This window comes from Salmo salar, chromosome 16 (assembly GCF_965601325.2).
Source record: "Salmo salar chromosome 16, fSalSal1, whole genome shotgun sequence".
NCBI lineage: Eukaryota > Metazoa > Chordata > Actinopteri > Salmoniformes > Salmonidae > Salmo > Salmo salar.
The window spans coordinates 25,482,609-25,496,804 of record NC_138306.1 but is presented as its reverse complement, the minus strand read 5'-3'; the positions used below and the strand labels follow the sequence as shown (position 1 = coordinate 25,496,804).

Genomic DNA, 14,196 nt, shown 5'->3' with positions numbered 1-14,196 from the left:
TTATCTATTTCATTACTATCACGCGCTCTGTCCTTGTCTAGAGAGATTACGTTATTTCATTGCCTATACATTACGTAATGCAACGGTGGCTGGGGAATCCCAATACTGATTGATATTAAATAGGCTACAGAATGTTCATACATTCAAGCATAGAGTTTTTAACTTCTTCTGTTAATAGCCTAATCTGTTCATAATATAGTTTACGTCTGTCATATTATGTGTCTTTTTAAATACAGTTTGTGGTGTTACGTTAAATGAAGAAACGATAGAGTGAGAGACATTCAGAGAAAGAACAGGACACGACAGACCGACCGACAGCCGTTTGGTCTCGCTCTGGGGGTCGACCGCTACACGTGCACGAGAAGCGGCAGAGCAGCGGCAGAGAAAGAGTGAGCGGAGAACGGATTCCTCTTTGTGTACTCCATAATTATTATTAGTAGGCTAGTATTCCTACAATTGTCGTTTGGTGGGTTCGTCGTTAATAACAGTTTAAACTATAGGGAGAGTAGAGGAGAACTGTGCCACTGTAGTCGCTATGGCCGCTCTATCAGGAGGAGAAATGTGCGTCAAATACCTGATGTTCGCTTTCAACCTCATCTTCTGGGTGAGTCACTACTTATGCTATCAAAGGGACTGTGTGTCTGTGTGTTGTTTTGGCTGGCAGACAACAGCAGGTTTTGATTCATATAAATTATAGCCTCTTTTTAAGGGTTTATTCCACACATGTAGGGTAGAGGCAGTGTCGAGCCAGAGGAAGATTCCCCAGTGAATCTGTCTGGTTCCTCTCCAGGTTTCTTTCATCTTCAATTAAAGTTATATGTGCATTGTACAGGGGTTAGCGATAATTTGACAGTAGTTTACAGGCAGTTCGTGGCAAGTATAATTCTGTATTTCATATTATAGTACACCTACTGTAATTATAAATACGGTTTCAAAGCAAGTACTGAAAGTATTATACTGTAAAAGTAAATGCTACCGTAATCGAAATGAATTAATATATGAATGGATGAATTAATGAAATTCATTGAGGGGAGGAGTTTGTATTTCACAGTATTTTACTGTACCGGTAATTACAAGGGATTGGTGCAAGCAGGTTGGCTGCTGGGTAAAGTGTTTACAAAAAGTGTTAATAAGCCAGATACAACAATACCATGCTCCTACTCGTGGGAAAACGTTTTTGGGCAGTCCAAAAAATATGATACGGTACTGTATTATGTGGGGTGGAATTACAGTACCATTCGAAATACAGCAATTCTTTCCCCGCCAACAAAAAACAATACACCATCATTTACATTATGTAAACCATTTCAGAGTATTTTACTGTTGGTAATACAGAAATTGACATATAATTTACTGTTTTCAGTTAGTGTGTGTGTTTGTGTGTATCTGTCTGAGGGGGGTTGTCAGTATCTGCTTGGGGAAAGTGGAACAGTGATTTAGCTGGCCATGACTGGACTGAGAAGTGGCCTCTTGTTGGTGAACGGTGAAATAATCTCACACACAAACACACACTGGCCAAATAATCCCTGGTGGCCGAGTGACCCAGTGTGCACAGCATTTCAATAACTCAGCGTTTGTATGTGTGATATTGTGTGTTTGTGTGTTGTATTTTGTGTTGTGTCTTGGTGGGGTGTGCGACGGCGTCTGCCCCAATGCAGATGAAAGAACAGAGCACCCCTTGTTGCATGATTCAGAACATTTGTCCATGATTGTAGGTAGCTACAGTATCTATGGGTGTGTGTGTGTGTGTGTTAGATTCTGCAGCTGGTGAGGGTGTATTAGCAGTAGTGTAGTTGTGTAGTGCGAGCAGCATGATTAGATTAAACAAATTAACTCAATCAATTACAGAATAGACCAACTCAATCATTCACAGAGTAAACCAATTCAATCATTCAGAGTAGAACTCAGGTTGTCTGCGCTATCCTCCCTCCCCCAGCCCACCTCCCTCCCTCCCCAGCCCACCTCCCTCCCCCAGCCCATCTCCCTCCCCAGCCCACCTCCCTTCCCCCAGCCCACCTCCCTCCCCAGCCCACCTCCCTCCCCCAGCCCACCTCCCTCCCCCAGCCCACCTCCCTCCCCAGCCCACCTCCCCCCCCCAGCCCACCTCCCTCCCCAGCCCACCTCCCTCCCCCCAGCCCACCTCCCTTCCCCCAGCCCACCTCCCTCCCCCAGCCCACCTCCCTCCCCTCCCCAGCCCACCTCCCTCCCCCAGCCCACCTCCCTTCCCCCAGCCCATCTCCCCCCCAGCCCACCTCCCTCCCCCAGCCCACCTCCCTCCCCCAGCCCACCTCCTCTACCTTTCTGATCAGGTGACTCCAGGATGTTTCAGTTACTCCCTACTCCTTTCTCTTTGTATCACTCTATGCTCTCTTTATCTCTCCTCTTGCTTTATCCCTGTCACGCTCTGCGATACTGTCTAGGGAAATAGGAGAGAAGTGTTAATGAGTTAGTTATTGCTCTGTTACACACAGAGATCACGTTAGCATTATGGAAGTGTTTGGAAGGATCAGGTGTGTGAAGTACATCATGTTTATCTTCAACTTCTTCTTCTGGGTAGGTCTACTTTACTTAGCTTGTGTGCGTGTGCGTTTGTGTGTGTGTGTGTGGTGAATGTTCCCTTCCTCTTTAACTAGGCCATTTTTTCCCGAACTGAGAACAAGGCATGAGTAATCTACCCCGACTCACTGAGCTTATCTGGCCTCGTTGGGTTTGGTCTGATCAGACATGTTGTCCCCACTGCAGAACACGCACGCACACACATACACACACCATGGAGCAGAGCACCATTCTACATCAAGGTTCTTTGCTAAAGTGAATAATTAATTAGACTGAGGAGGCAGTTTGAGGAATGTGTGTCTGTGTCTGTGTCTGTGGTGGCAGCTCTGGTGGTAAGTCTGTAGCAGAATTTATACTGTATGAAGGAATCAGGCCGATGACCTCCTCTTCTTCTTTCCTCTGTGTGTTAGCTTACCCCCAAGTCACACACACATGTATAACCTGACATAACCCTGTTTCTCAACATGTCCCTACCTGCTCTCTCACCTGGCTTTCCATGCCCTGGGATAGGTGTGTGTGTATGATATCTAATATTTTGTGTCTGTATGTGGTAGCTTGCAGGTACAGGAGTGCTGGCTATAGGGTTGTGGTTGAGGTTCGACCCAAAGACCAGAGGACTGTTTGAAGGAACAGAATCTCCCTATGTCTTCTTCACAGGTAATGCAAACACTCACATGCAAGCACGCGTGCACTCACACATATACTGAACACAAATATATGTTTTTACCCACAAAGGGGCTTTATTACAGACATAAATCCTCCTCCTCTTGATATGCCACACCTGTCAAGTGGATGGATTATCTTGGCAAAGGAAAAATGCTCACTAACAGGGATGTAAACAAATTTGTGCAAAAACATAGAGAGAATAAGCTTTTTGTGCATATGGAAAATGTCTGGGATTTGTTTTATTTCAGCTCAGGAAACATGGGACAACACTTTACATGTTGTGTTTATATATTTTTTTTCAGTGTACATAATCAAATATCACTGCAGGGTCTCTGATGATGTTGGTGGTTGTGCGTGTGTGTGTGTGTAGGTGTGTATATCCTGATAATAGCAGGGTTGTTGATGATGGTGGTGGGTTTCCTGGGATGCTGTGGTGCGATTCAGGAGTCTCCCTGTATGCTGGGGCTGGTGAGTTAACATCAATAACTCCTCTCCTCTTTTTCTTTCCCTTTGGTATTCAGTTGGTCTGTTATGGGGCTGGTAGTCAGATACTATGTAACTCTTTGTTTCAGTATAAAACTGTTTACAGAACAGATTCAAGGCCAGAACTCAGTATCTGTCTCCCTGTCTCCCTATCTCTCTGTCTGTCTGTCTAGCCTGGTCTCATAGACTAGATGTAAAATACTACATTTAAAAACGGGACACTAAAATGAGTATGATATGTTACGGTTGGTATGGTTACATAAGACAGATGGTTACTTAAGGCAAAAACGAAAGTAGGGTTGTTGGTCGGGGTGGATGGGTGGCAGTATAAAGCAACGTCTAGCAACCTGTTTGAATCTCCTCATGGACAACTTTAGCATTTTAGCTAATGAGCAACTTTTCAACTACTTACACATTTTTAAATACTTTGCAACTACTTAGCATGTTAGCTAACCCTACCCTTAATCATTTTAGCTAACCCTTACCCTAACCTCTAACCCCTAGCCTAGCTAATGATAGCCACTAGCTAAATTTAGCCACCTAGCTAGAATTTGTAACATTTCATAACTTTAGCAAATTCGTAACATATTGTATGTTTCACAATTTCGTAACATATAATACGAATTGTAATTCGTAACATATCATACGAAATGGGTGATGGACATCCACAAATTAATACATACGAAATGCAACATATCATACTAAATGGAGTGTCTCTGATTTACATACAGGATAATATGAACTGCACTGAGACCAGGTTGGTCTCGCTCTGTTTCTCTCTCTCTCGATTTCTCTCTCTCGTGTGTGTCCTAAGTCCCTTCTGACCAGGGAGTGCTTTGTGTCAAAGGGCACTTGTCAAATTAAATACACAGCGGTTCATGTGCGTATTGGTCTCTTGCAGTTCTTCTTCTTCCTCCTCATCATATTTGCCATTGAGGTCGCCGCTGGAATCTGGTGTTTTTCCAACCAAAGCAAGGTCCCAAAACATATTACATCCCCTGTTCTGTGTTACATTAAAGCCCTTCCCCTGCTATTATCTGTGTTACATTAAATATCTTTCCTTGCTTTGTGTCACATTGCAACCCTCTCCCTACAGGTGGTTGATGACATCACTCAATTCTATATGGAGACATATCAGAACTACCAGAACACTCGACAGGAAACACTGAGAGAGACACTCCGTCTCATACAGACTGGGGTAATCATGTGTTTAATTTGTGTTCAGCCATGTTGGGGGGGTTGGGAGCCGCCTTATGCGGTGGGCTCTGATTGTACAAGGATGCAAATGCAAAGTTCAAAAAAAATAATTTTTTGCATGAAATGAAATGTATGCTTTCACTACTGTAAGTCGCTCTGGATAAGAGCGTCTGCTAAATGACTAAAATGTCAAATGTAAAATGTAGGATGCAATTCACTACAATACACATTTCCACATAAAAACAGATGGACACCTAAATTACCATTCAACCTTATTTGTTACAGTTGGACTGCTGTGGTACAGGTTCCGTTGTGGACTCTGCCAAAGACACCTGTCCCCCAAGAGACGGGCTGGATAGCCTCATCACCAAGGTAACCCCCTGCTCTGTGATTGTGTTTGTGCTCAGGTGTTCCTTTTTCTGTATCTCTACAGTCCCTCCTTCTGTATCTTTACAGCCCCTCCTGATTTGGCCTCGTTTTTGAGCTTGGTCATTAATAAATGCAGCGGCTATGACTGAAGCAAAACGAGAGTTGTCTTGAGGGGGTGGTTTAATGCAGGCATCTCTTGTGTATGTGATCACATGTGGCAAGTGTTTGTATATTCACTCTGCCAAAACAGTACACAGTTACAGTCACTCACCCTTCTAGATAACTTGAAGCAGTCTAAACAGTTCTTGCATCTTGAAGTCGCCTAGGCTAGCTAGTGCTAGCTAGTGCTAGCCAAGTTCTTTCGCCAATTAGCTTCAGCCGGTTGGTGTGCGACCGTGGTAAAGTTGGTTTGACATTGGGTAGCCTATCTCTGAGGCTAGTTAGGGACCGTCAATAAATTACACAATGCAAATGGGACAGTATTTTAGTTGTCTCGTTAAATGCTTTCAATATTTGTAAATGCATGTTTTACATTCATAGTTGGTTTGAGGTTTTTCAAATATAGACATTTGGAGCTATTGACATTGTCCTATGTACATTGTGTATTTGACTGATGGTCCCTAACTAGCCCCATAGGGATAATGTCAAATCAAATTGACCATGGCATTGAGCCAGCTGTTGGCAGGATTAAAATAAACTCAACCCAAGGAAATCTGTTACAGTACCCTTCATTCTGTGACAGATATTTTTTTCCTATCATCTTTCACATTTCAGTTTTGGACAAGACTGACCTAAATTATTACTTTTAAACTTTGTAGTACATTTTGTCACTCAAATAAATGTTTTTGACTCACATCGATGCCACATTTTCAAAATGAGAAGTTGCTTTTTAGGGGCAGTCGCTCTTTAATATGTGTGTGTGTGTTGCAGAGCTGTCCTGATGCTATAGACGAATTGTTTGACTCCAAGCTGCACATCATAGGAGGAGTGGGCATCGCTACTGGAGTTATCATGGTGAGACACACACACACACAGTGCAATGGAAGACCATGTTATCCCACTACGCTCCATTACAGATAGATAGGCAAACAGGTTGACAGAGAGACTTCCCTACAGTAAAGAACTCTTAATTTACTCTGTATTTCCCATTCTATTCCACAGATGTTTGGGATGATCTTCAGCATGCTGCTCTGCTGTGCCATCAGGAAGTCACGGGAGATTGTCTGAGGATGTCATCGTTACCATGACGGCGGCCGTTAATGTTGCATGATGTCATTCCTAGTCACATTAATTTTGTCAACCAATAGAGAGGCTGTGTGTTGAGAACGGTCGGCCTGAGCGCTAGCAGCTGTTCAGGTCCACTGGCCAACCAACTGCCATTTATATGATCCGCTAACCTCTGTAACAAGGATCTGCTACACCTGGTTCACCTGGCATTAAGTGCGCAAGCGTTGCTAAATAAATATAAACATGCATGTTATTCAGTCATTTCATCCAAACTGCTTGCACGTATCAACTGGCGTCTGCGTAGCCAGGCACTAAAATAGAACTTGGTTCTATTTTAGATGCTTGACGTGCTGCAAGATCCGCCTCTCCCATCTATTCATTAGTTTTTACGAGTGTACTAACCCACGTGGGTGATTGAAAGATGAGGTCCACACTCCAGTCCAGTTGGTGGCAGTAATGCACATTGAAGTTAGTTTCCAACCGCCATATAAAATCCACAGAAGTAGAAGAACTATGACTGAGGAGAGATTAATCAAAGAAAACTAACTAAAAACGAACAAGGTTTTCCTTTATATGAGTGGATTAATTGTCGAAGTAGAGAACACACGACTTTGTATGATTCAAAATGGGTAGAAATTCTACAAAGATCCAGCTAATAAAAATACCATATGCATTTCAGGTAAAATAACAACCCAGTGTTTATCTCCCAGGACAAATTAGCTAGAAACAGCAAACTAGCTAAATGTCTATGAATGTTTCATGAGTGTTTCGACATGTCCCCTAATTACTATAGTTGGTCGACAGTTGGTTTTGGTATTTTAACGCGTCTAGACAAAATCCATGTTGTGCCGGTTTGGTCGGCATGTAATCACAGCGCTGCGCAAATCACCTTGGCTGCGTTTGCTCAGGCAGCCCAATTCTGATCTTTTTATCACTCATTTGTTTTTTGACCAATCAGATCAACTCTAAAAAATATCTAATATCATGAAGTGATCTAGATTAGCTAATCTGCGCAGTGCTTTTTCTCAGGCTGATCCTCTCGAACACAGTGAATCTGCCCAGTGCACAGGTTGACCCTCCTAAACCATCATGATGATAACATCAACAACATGCATGCCAGTCTTTCCTGGTTGACTACAACTCATCTTCTCCGTCTCTCTCTCTACCCAATTTGAAAATGCCTTGAAGTCTCTGTTTTTGTAAAGCAGTTTTCTATTTGTGACTGAATATCTAGGTGAGTTGTAGTCAGTTTTACAGCATATCTCGGTCTCTTCCAGATAAGACATTTTTATAACACTCTTGCCATCTTACACTGGACAGGTTGGTTGTTGCACAAAACAAATTAGCCAAATAAACTGTAACCTCTTGATCTTCATTCTGGTTTCACATTGATGTGTGTGTGTGTGGTGTGTGTGGTGTGTGTGTGTGTGTGTGTGTGTGTGTGGAATGGGTAAGAGAGGGACGTGTGTCAGCCTTCACAGCTTCCTGCCACTGTGGAGAAGAACAACCTGATCCCATCAACCTCTCCTTCAGTTTTCTTTATTCTCTGTCTCTCTCTCGCTCTCAGAGCTCAGACACCGGTAGGATTGTCAAATGTTTGCCTGCCGACAGTACTTAGCACCTCTGAACAGTTTCGGCAGTCCATCTCTTTTGTGTTCACACAGCAGACCTTGAAGTCGTCAACCACTCAGCCTTGTTAAAATACTCCAAACCAGAAGGTGGCAGTAGCGTTGTTTGTTAATGCATATCCATGTGGTTTGCTTTATGGTCCAGTCAATGCTAGCGAGGAGGAGGTGGACCGGAAGCAGGTGGCAGGTGCAGAGGCGAGCAAATGTGAGTGTTTAATCTATAAAAGGCAAATGTTACCTTTATTTTATTTTTTGGAATATTAACCGACGGCCTGTAAGGTCCGGACCAGTAGACATCTTATTATAAATGTCATCCTATGAAAATGGTGGCTTTTTGAAAAGCCAACTTTTACACATTTTTATTCCTTTTTTTTTATCAAAACTTATAGGCAGATAATAGTTAACCCCTTAACATTATAAATCAATATAAATGACAGCTTAACATATTTTTATATTTTTACGACATTACATAAAAAAAAAATGCTTGTGCTGCCGTTTTGTCACTGGTGTTACCTATATTTTAGATGACAATTCAGGCTTTCTAGAATGTAATTTCAGTCTAATTTGCATATATAATCAAAGACAAAAGGTTAATGATAATTCTAAGAAATTGTTTGGATTAGTAATAATTTACTTTAAACATGCATGTGTAAAGTTCTAATGTCTGACATTTTTCCATTTATACTAATGTCTGACCCACCATTTTCTTTGCTCCTGTCTTTTTTCCCTTTCTGTGAGATCCTTCATGCTCTTTCTTTTTTGACTCTCTAAATCTTTTAAGTAAGTCTGGTGTTTTTCTTTAAGGTAGGCTGCTCTGCGGTGTGGTTCAGCATCCCTGCGCTGTCTGTAGTCTTTGCTTTTCAGCAGCACCTAATTTCGCTATATCTATCAAAAGGAAAGCCATATGATGTGATTACAATATTGAACCAGTAATAAAATGCTAATAAGTATTTTTTTAATATAATTGTTAAGGGTTTTATAAAATATTACGTTGAGAAAAAAGATTGGTGTTATTGATTGTCACTGGCGTTATCGTCATGTCACTGGTGTTACCAGCAAGAACAGTAACACTAGTGATGATAACACCAGTGACAAATCTGTAGACAAGAAGGCATATCTAAGATGGTGGCCACTGTAGCTCAAACCACACTTCTTAAATTGTAAATTAATAACTTAATCATGTAATTTTATTAATAAATGTAATCCAATTTCCTTTCCCCTTACTGAGTAACACCAGTGACACATCTTAAGTACTCGCATGAAATTACCAAGTTAATCATCAAATTGTTAACATGTGAAGAGAGAGTGCACACTCACCATGTGCTTTTCAAAACAGTCCCATCTCCAATGAACCTTTGACCCAGGAAAAATTTGGCAAGGATGTTGCATTTTTTCAAAGTGGTGGTTTTTACACATTTTAACACCAGTGACATGAAATTGAGGGACAGCTATTACTTGTAAATTATTAGTAATATTTATTTGATATTTTAGTTTTTTAAATAGTCCACTAAATAACTATAGTACTTTCCTTTGAATTATGACATTTAAAGAGGGAGAAAAATATATTTTTAAACTCAAAATATGTAACTAAACCATGACTCCTGACCCGAAGCTAATTTCATGGTACTGACCGTGCTCTACAATATATAAAACATTGTTTGCAATATAGCTGTCTTACATATGTTTTATTAATAATAAAACACTTAAATTAAACCCCCCTCCAAAAATGTTGTGTCATTATCTCCCACTTTTAAGTGTTTCTCCTGGTGAATAAGCCCGGGACAGGAAAGCCACCATTTTTGTAGAATGACCCAATATTGTTTTTCCACACCTTGCAAAGGAAAATGCACAATAGCCTACTTACTATGATGTAGCCTACGATCACGGTTAAAATGCAAAGGTACATGTATTGATATTTATTGTAAGTGAAACCTGAGCTTCTCATCCTGGAGAATAAGACTGAATTAGACGAACTCAAGCTTTTCATTGACAATGCCTTCTTCAGGATCATTGGGGGAATGGACAGCATCACCGGCACCGATATCTCCACGGACATGTCAATAGAACAAGCTTCTCGAGATGCAGAAACTCATCTACAGACTTGGAATTACATCCAGTTGAAACTTATGTACTACAGTCCATCAACAATAAATGATTGATGCTAGAAGTTGTGCATAAAGGTCTTTGACCTAAAAGCCAGTCTGGAATTCAGCCAGGTCCAAATAAACGACTTGATCAAAGACAACCAACAGCTCAAAGGTAATGTCAAAATATTCACAACTACCATTAATTCATCATCAAGTGACAATAAAATGCTCAAAGAGACATTAGTCCTAGAGTCCCGTTCGATGAGAGAGAACCTGGTTTTCACAGGTCTTTCTGAGAATGATGAAAATGCTAAGGAAATTGTTAGACTTTATATGACCAAAACTACATATCCCAGCAGATGAGGCGTAAACATTTTTTGGCACCGAGTCCACGGAATGGGAGGCTTGGGAGTCAAAAGACCTGGTGCTCCTGGCTTCATCGTGGCCAAATTTGGTCATTACAAAGAAAAAGTGCCGGTTAAATCCAAGGGTAGAGAATTATAATGGACAAACTTTGGGCTTAATGACCAGTTTCCCAAATAAATAATAAATAACCCAATGCTTAAGGAAAATAGATGAACTGGCTTTGTGCCTATATTGTTTTTGACAAGGTCTATATTAAGACTTTGAAAAGGAATGTGGATGCTACCATGATTACGGATAATCTTGAATGAATTGTGACTAATGACGACTGAGAAAAGTACAGACGCACAAATATCATACCCCCCCAAAAAATGCTAACCTCCCCTGTTATTGTAATGGTGAGAGGTTAGCATGACTTGGGGTTATGATATTTGTGCGTCTGTAACTTTCTCACTCATCATTATTTACGCCAAAAGAAGAAAAAATGCTTAATTGTCCCAATAATTATGGAGGACACTGTATGTTACTGATGACCAGACATCCAAATATCTTGTCAAGCTTTCTTCTATGAAGTTACATCCCAGCTACAGAAAAAAACAGTGCTTTCTCAACTAAGATGCCCCAAAGCAACGTCTATGGTAAGATAAAATGACCTAGGTAATGCCAATTATAATTGTAATGCTCTTGCAAATTATACAAAAAGAAGAGGTGTTCACGTGGCTTCGAGATTTTATTTCTGTAATGAATAATGTAACAAACAATGATCAATTCATAGTTGTTGGTGATTTTCATAGTGTGCAAAATAGAAATCCATATAGATTGGGGATTCATTTGTATAATTATCATCCAAAAGCACTTTCTGCAATCTCTGAATGAATGTCTACTTTAGATCTGCTAGATGTTTGGAGATTAAGAACCCCTGCTCTGACTAGATAGACGTGGCATAGAAATAGGTAAGCTAGTGGCATCGCCTACTTCCTTATCTCCTTCACTCTGGTCTCAAAGATATCACAGTCTACTATTGTTGACCGTTCATGGTCAGACCATGGACTTATTTATTAGTCTCTGACTACAGTAGAATATCCTAGAGGACCTGGTTATTGGAAACTCAATTAATCACTGCTAAAATATGAAGAATTTGTTCATGATTTTGCCAAAAGAATGTGGGATTAGCTCAGGTTGTCTGGGACACTTTCAAATGTGTATTCAGATGCCATTCAATCAGGTGGTCATCATGGGGGGAAAAGCTATATCTTAGGAGGGAAAATGAATTAACTGAAGAGCTAAATGACAAGCATAAACAAAGTGAGTGGACTCTTCGATTGAAATGCTTCTTTTGATCAAGAGTAGACAACATGAGTTTGAGAGTCTTAATGCAGATGGTATATTATTTATAAATCAAGAGTAGCTTGGATGGAAAAAGTGGAAAAGTGTTTCTTAGGTTGAACAAAAGGAATCAACATAATAAAAATGTCACAAAACTGCTTTCCTCTGAAGTGCTTAATTTATTATCACTCCACCAGATATTGCAGGAGCAAGTACAATATTTCAGTATAACTTTTTATTTTGAGGAGCAGCTAACCCCATTATCAGAACTTGACTGTAACATCTTCTTAACCAGGTAACATAAATACAAAAAAGCATGAACTACTCATGGAATTTAAGTATTTTCTAATTGGTAAATCTCTTGGCTTTGACCTGTACAGGGTATTTTTTACAAAAATCATAGAACCTTTGCTCACCTGCTTACATTTTTCCTTTGAACAGGGGGAACTATCAACAACCCAAAGAGAGGGACTGATTACATTACCATTGAAGCAGGGAGCAAATGGCCAATATATGGAACTATGGAACCTTGACCTGTTCACCGGACGTGCTACCTGTCCCAAACCTGCTGTTTTCAACTCTCTAGAGACAGCAGGAGCGGTAGAGATGCTCTCAAAGATCGGCTATGAAAAAGCCAACTGACCTACTCTTGAGTTGCTGACTTGTTGCACCCTCGACAACTACTATGATTATTATTATTTGACCATGCTGGTCATTTATGAACATTTGAACATCTTGGCCATGTTCTGTTATAATCTCCACCCGGCACAGCCAGAAGATAACTGGCCACCCCTCATAGCCTGGTTCCTCTCTAGGTTTTGGCCTTTCTAGGGAGTTTTTCCTAGCCACCGTGCTTCTACACCTGCATTGCTTGCTGTTTGGGGTTTTAGGCTGGGTTTCTGTACAGCACTTTGAGATATCAGCTGATGTAAGAAGGGCTATATAAATACATTTGATTTGATAAAAGCCCTGTAAACCTCAAAAACTAGAGAACCCTCCCTTTATTGTGACACCCATATTCTATCAAAATGTTTAGTACTTAGAATGTAGAAAGTAATATGCAAAATGGCTCAAAGTGAGCAATCTGGTTTTATTGAGGGTTGCTACATTGTTGACAATGTCTGTTATTTTCTGGAAACTATTAGACATCATGAAAAGTAAGAAAAAGCAGGTTTGGTGTTTATTGAAGATTTTGAGAAGGCTTTTGAGAAGATGGGATTTCATTTATAGATGCCTTAACTATATACATTTTGGCAATCTATCGGCAGTCGATTGTCGGTGCTGTTTCATGCTTAATGAGTTACACGCACGCACGCAAACACACGCACACACACACACACACAGCTTACACAAGCCTTATAAATCTAAGTCCTCTTTTGGAAAGCTATAAAGCAGTGTCACAACCTGCACCTCACACACACACCTTGCAATGACATTGTGTGTGTATGTAGTTAGAGTTTAACTCTAATGAGTGCTTAGTTCAGGTCCATGTGGTTGGCTGAACCTCAGCCTTGGTACTGTAATGGTTGTCAGGGCTGGAAGTGGTAAGTGTGAACCATTGGAGTGTAGACAGCTGGGCGTAGGCCTCCTCACCCTGATTACATCGTGCGTGTCCTAACCCTAACCCTAGAGTGGTAATACATTGCACTTACAGCAGTAACTCTAACACTGACCCTAACCCTAAGGTGGTAATACATTGTACTTACAGCAAATTCTCTAGTGTACAAAAAAGATCTCCTCAGAGAGTTGAGTCAACTCTGAAAGTGATGAGTCTATGGAACCATATTGTAACACAAGCTAATTCTCAATTTTTGCAAACATGTACAAAAAGTATTTCAGCAGATTTTCAAATCAAATAAGAAATCAAATGTTAATGGTCACATACAATTATTTTGCAGATGTTACTGAAATGCTTGTGTTCCTATCTCCTACAATGCAGTAGTATCTGACAATTCATAACAATACACACAAATCTAAAAGTAAAATAATGGAATTAAGAAATATATAAAAATTAGATTGAGCAATGTCAGAGTGGCATTGACTAAAATACAGTAGAATATAATACAGTATGAGATGAGTAAAGCAGTATGTAAAATGATTTAAACATTATTAAAGTGACTAGTGTGCCATTATTAAAGTGGCCAGTGATTCCAGGTCTATGTATATAGAGCAGCAGCCTCTAAGGTGCAGGGTTAGATAACCGGGTGGTGGCCGGCTAGTGATGACTATTTAACAGTCTGATGGCCTTGAGATAGAAGTTGTTTTTCAGTCTCCCGGTCCCAGCTTTGATGCAC

The 14,196-nt window shown here is 40.5% G+C and overlaps 1 protein-coding gene across 2 annotated transcripts; it reads left to right on the top strand.

The window, feature by feature from the left end:
- Window positions 1–280: 280 nt before the first annotated feature.
- Window positions 281–6,751, top strand: LOC106573420 (CD9 antigen). Of its 2 annotated transcripts, none has more exons than XM_014148450.3 (8): window positions 281–604; window positions 3,111–3,213; window positions 3,593–3,690; window positions 4,607–4,681; window positions 4,802–4,903; window positions 5,188–5,274; window positions 6,202–6,285; window positions 6,433–6,751. In XM_014148450.3, exons 1-8 carry the CDS (start codon window positions 536–538, stop codon window positions 6,496–6,498), a joined length of 684 nt encoding a protein of 227 aa, XP_014003925.1. In that variant the 5' UTR covers window positions 281–535; the 3' UTR covers window positions 6,499–6,751. The 2 variants fall into 2 exon arrangements, with proteins under 2 accessions (XP_014003925.1, XP_014003926.1); XM_014148451.3 differs by lacking the exon at window positions 281–604 and adding an exon at window positions 2,370–2,553.
- The last annotated feature ends 7,445 nt before the right edge of the window (window positions 6,752–14,196 follow it).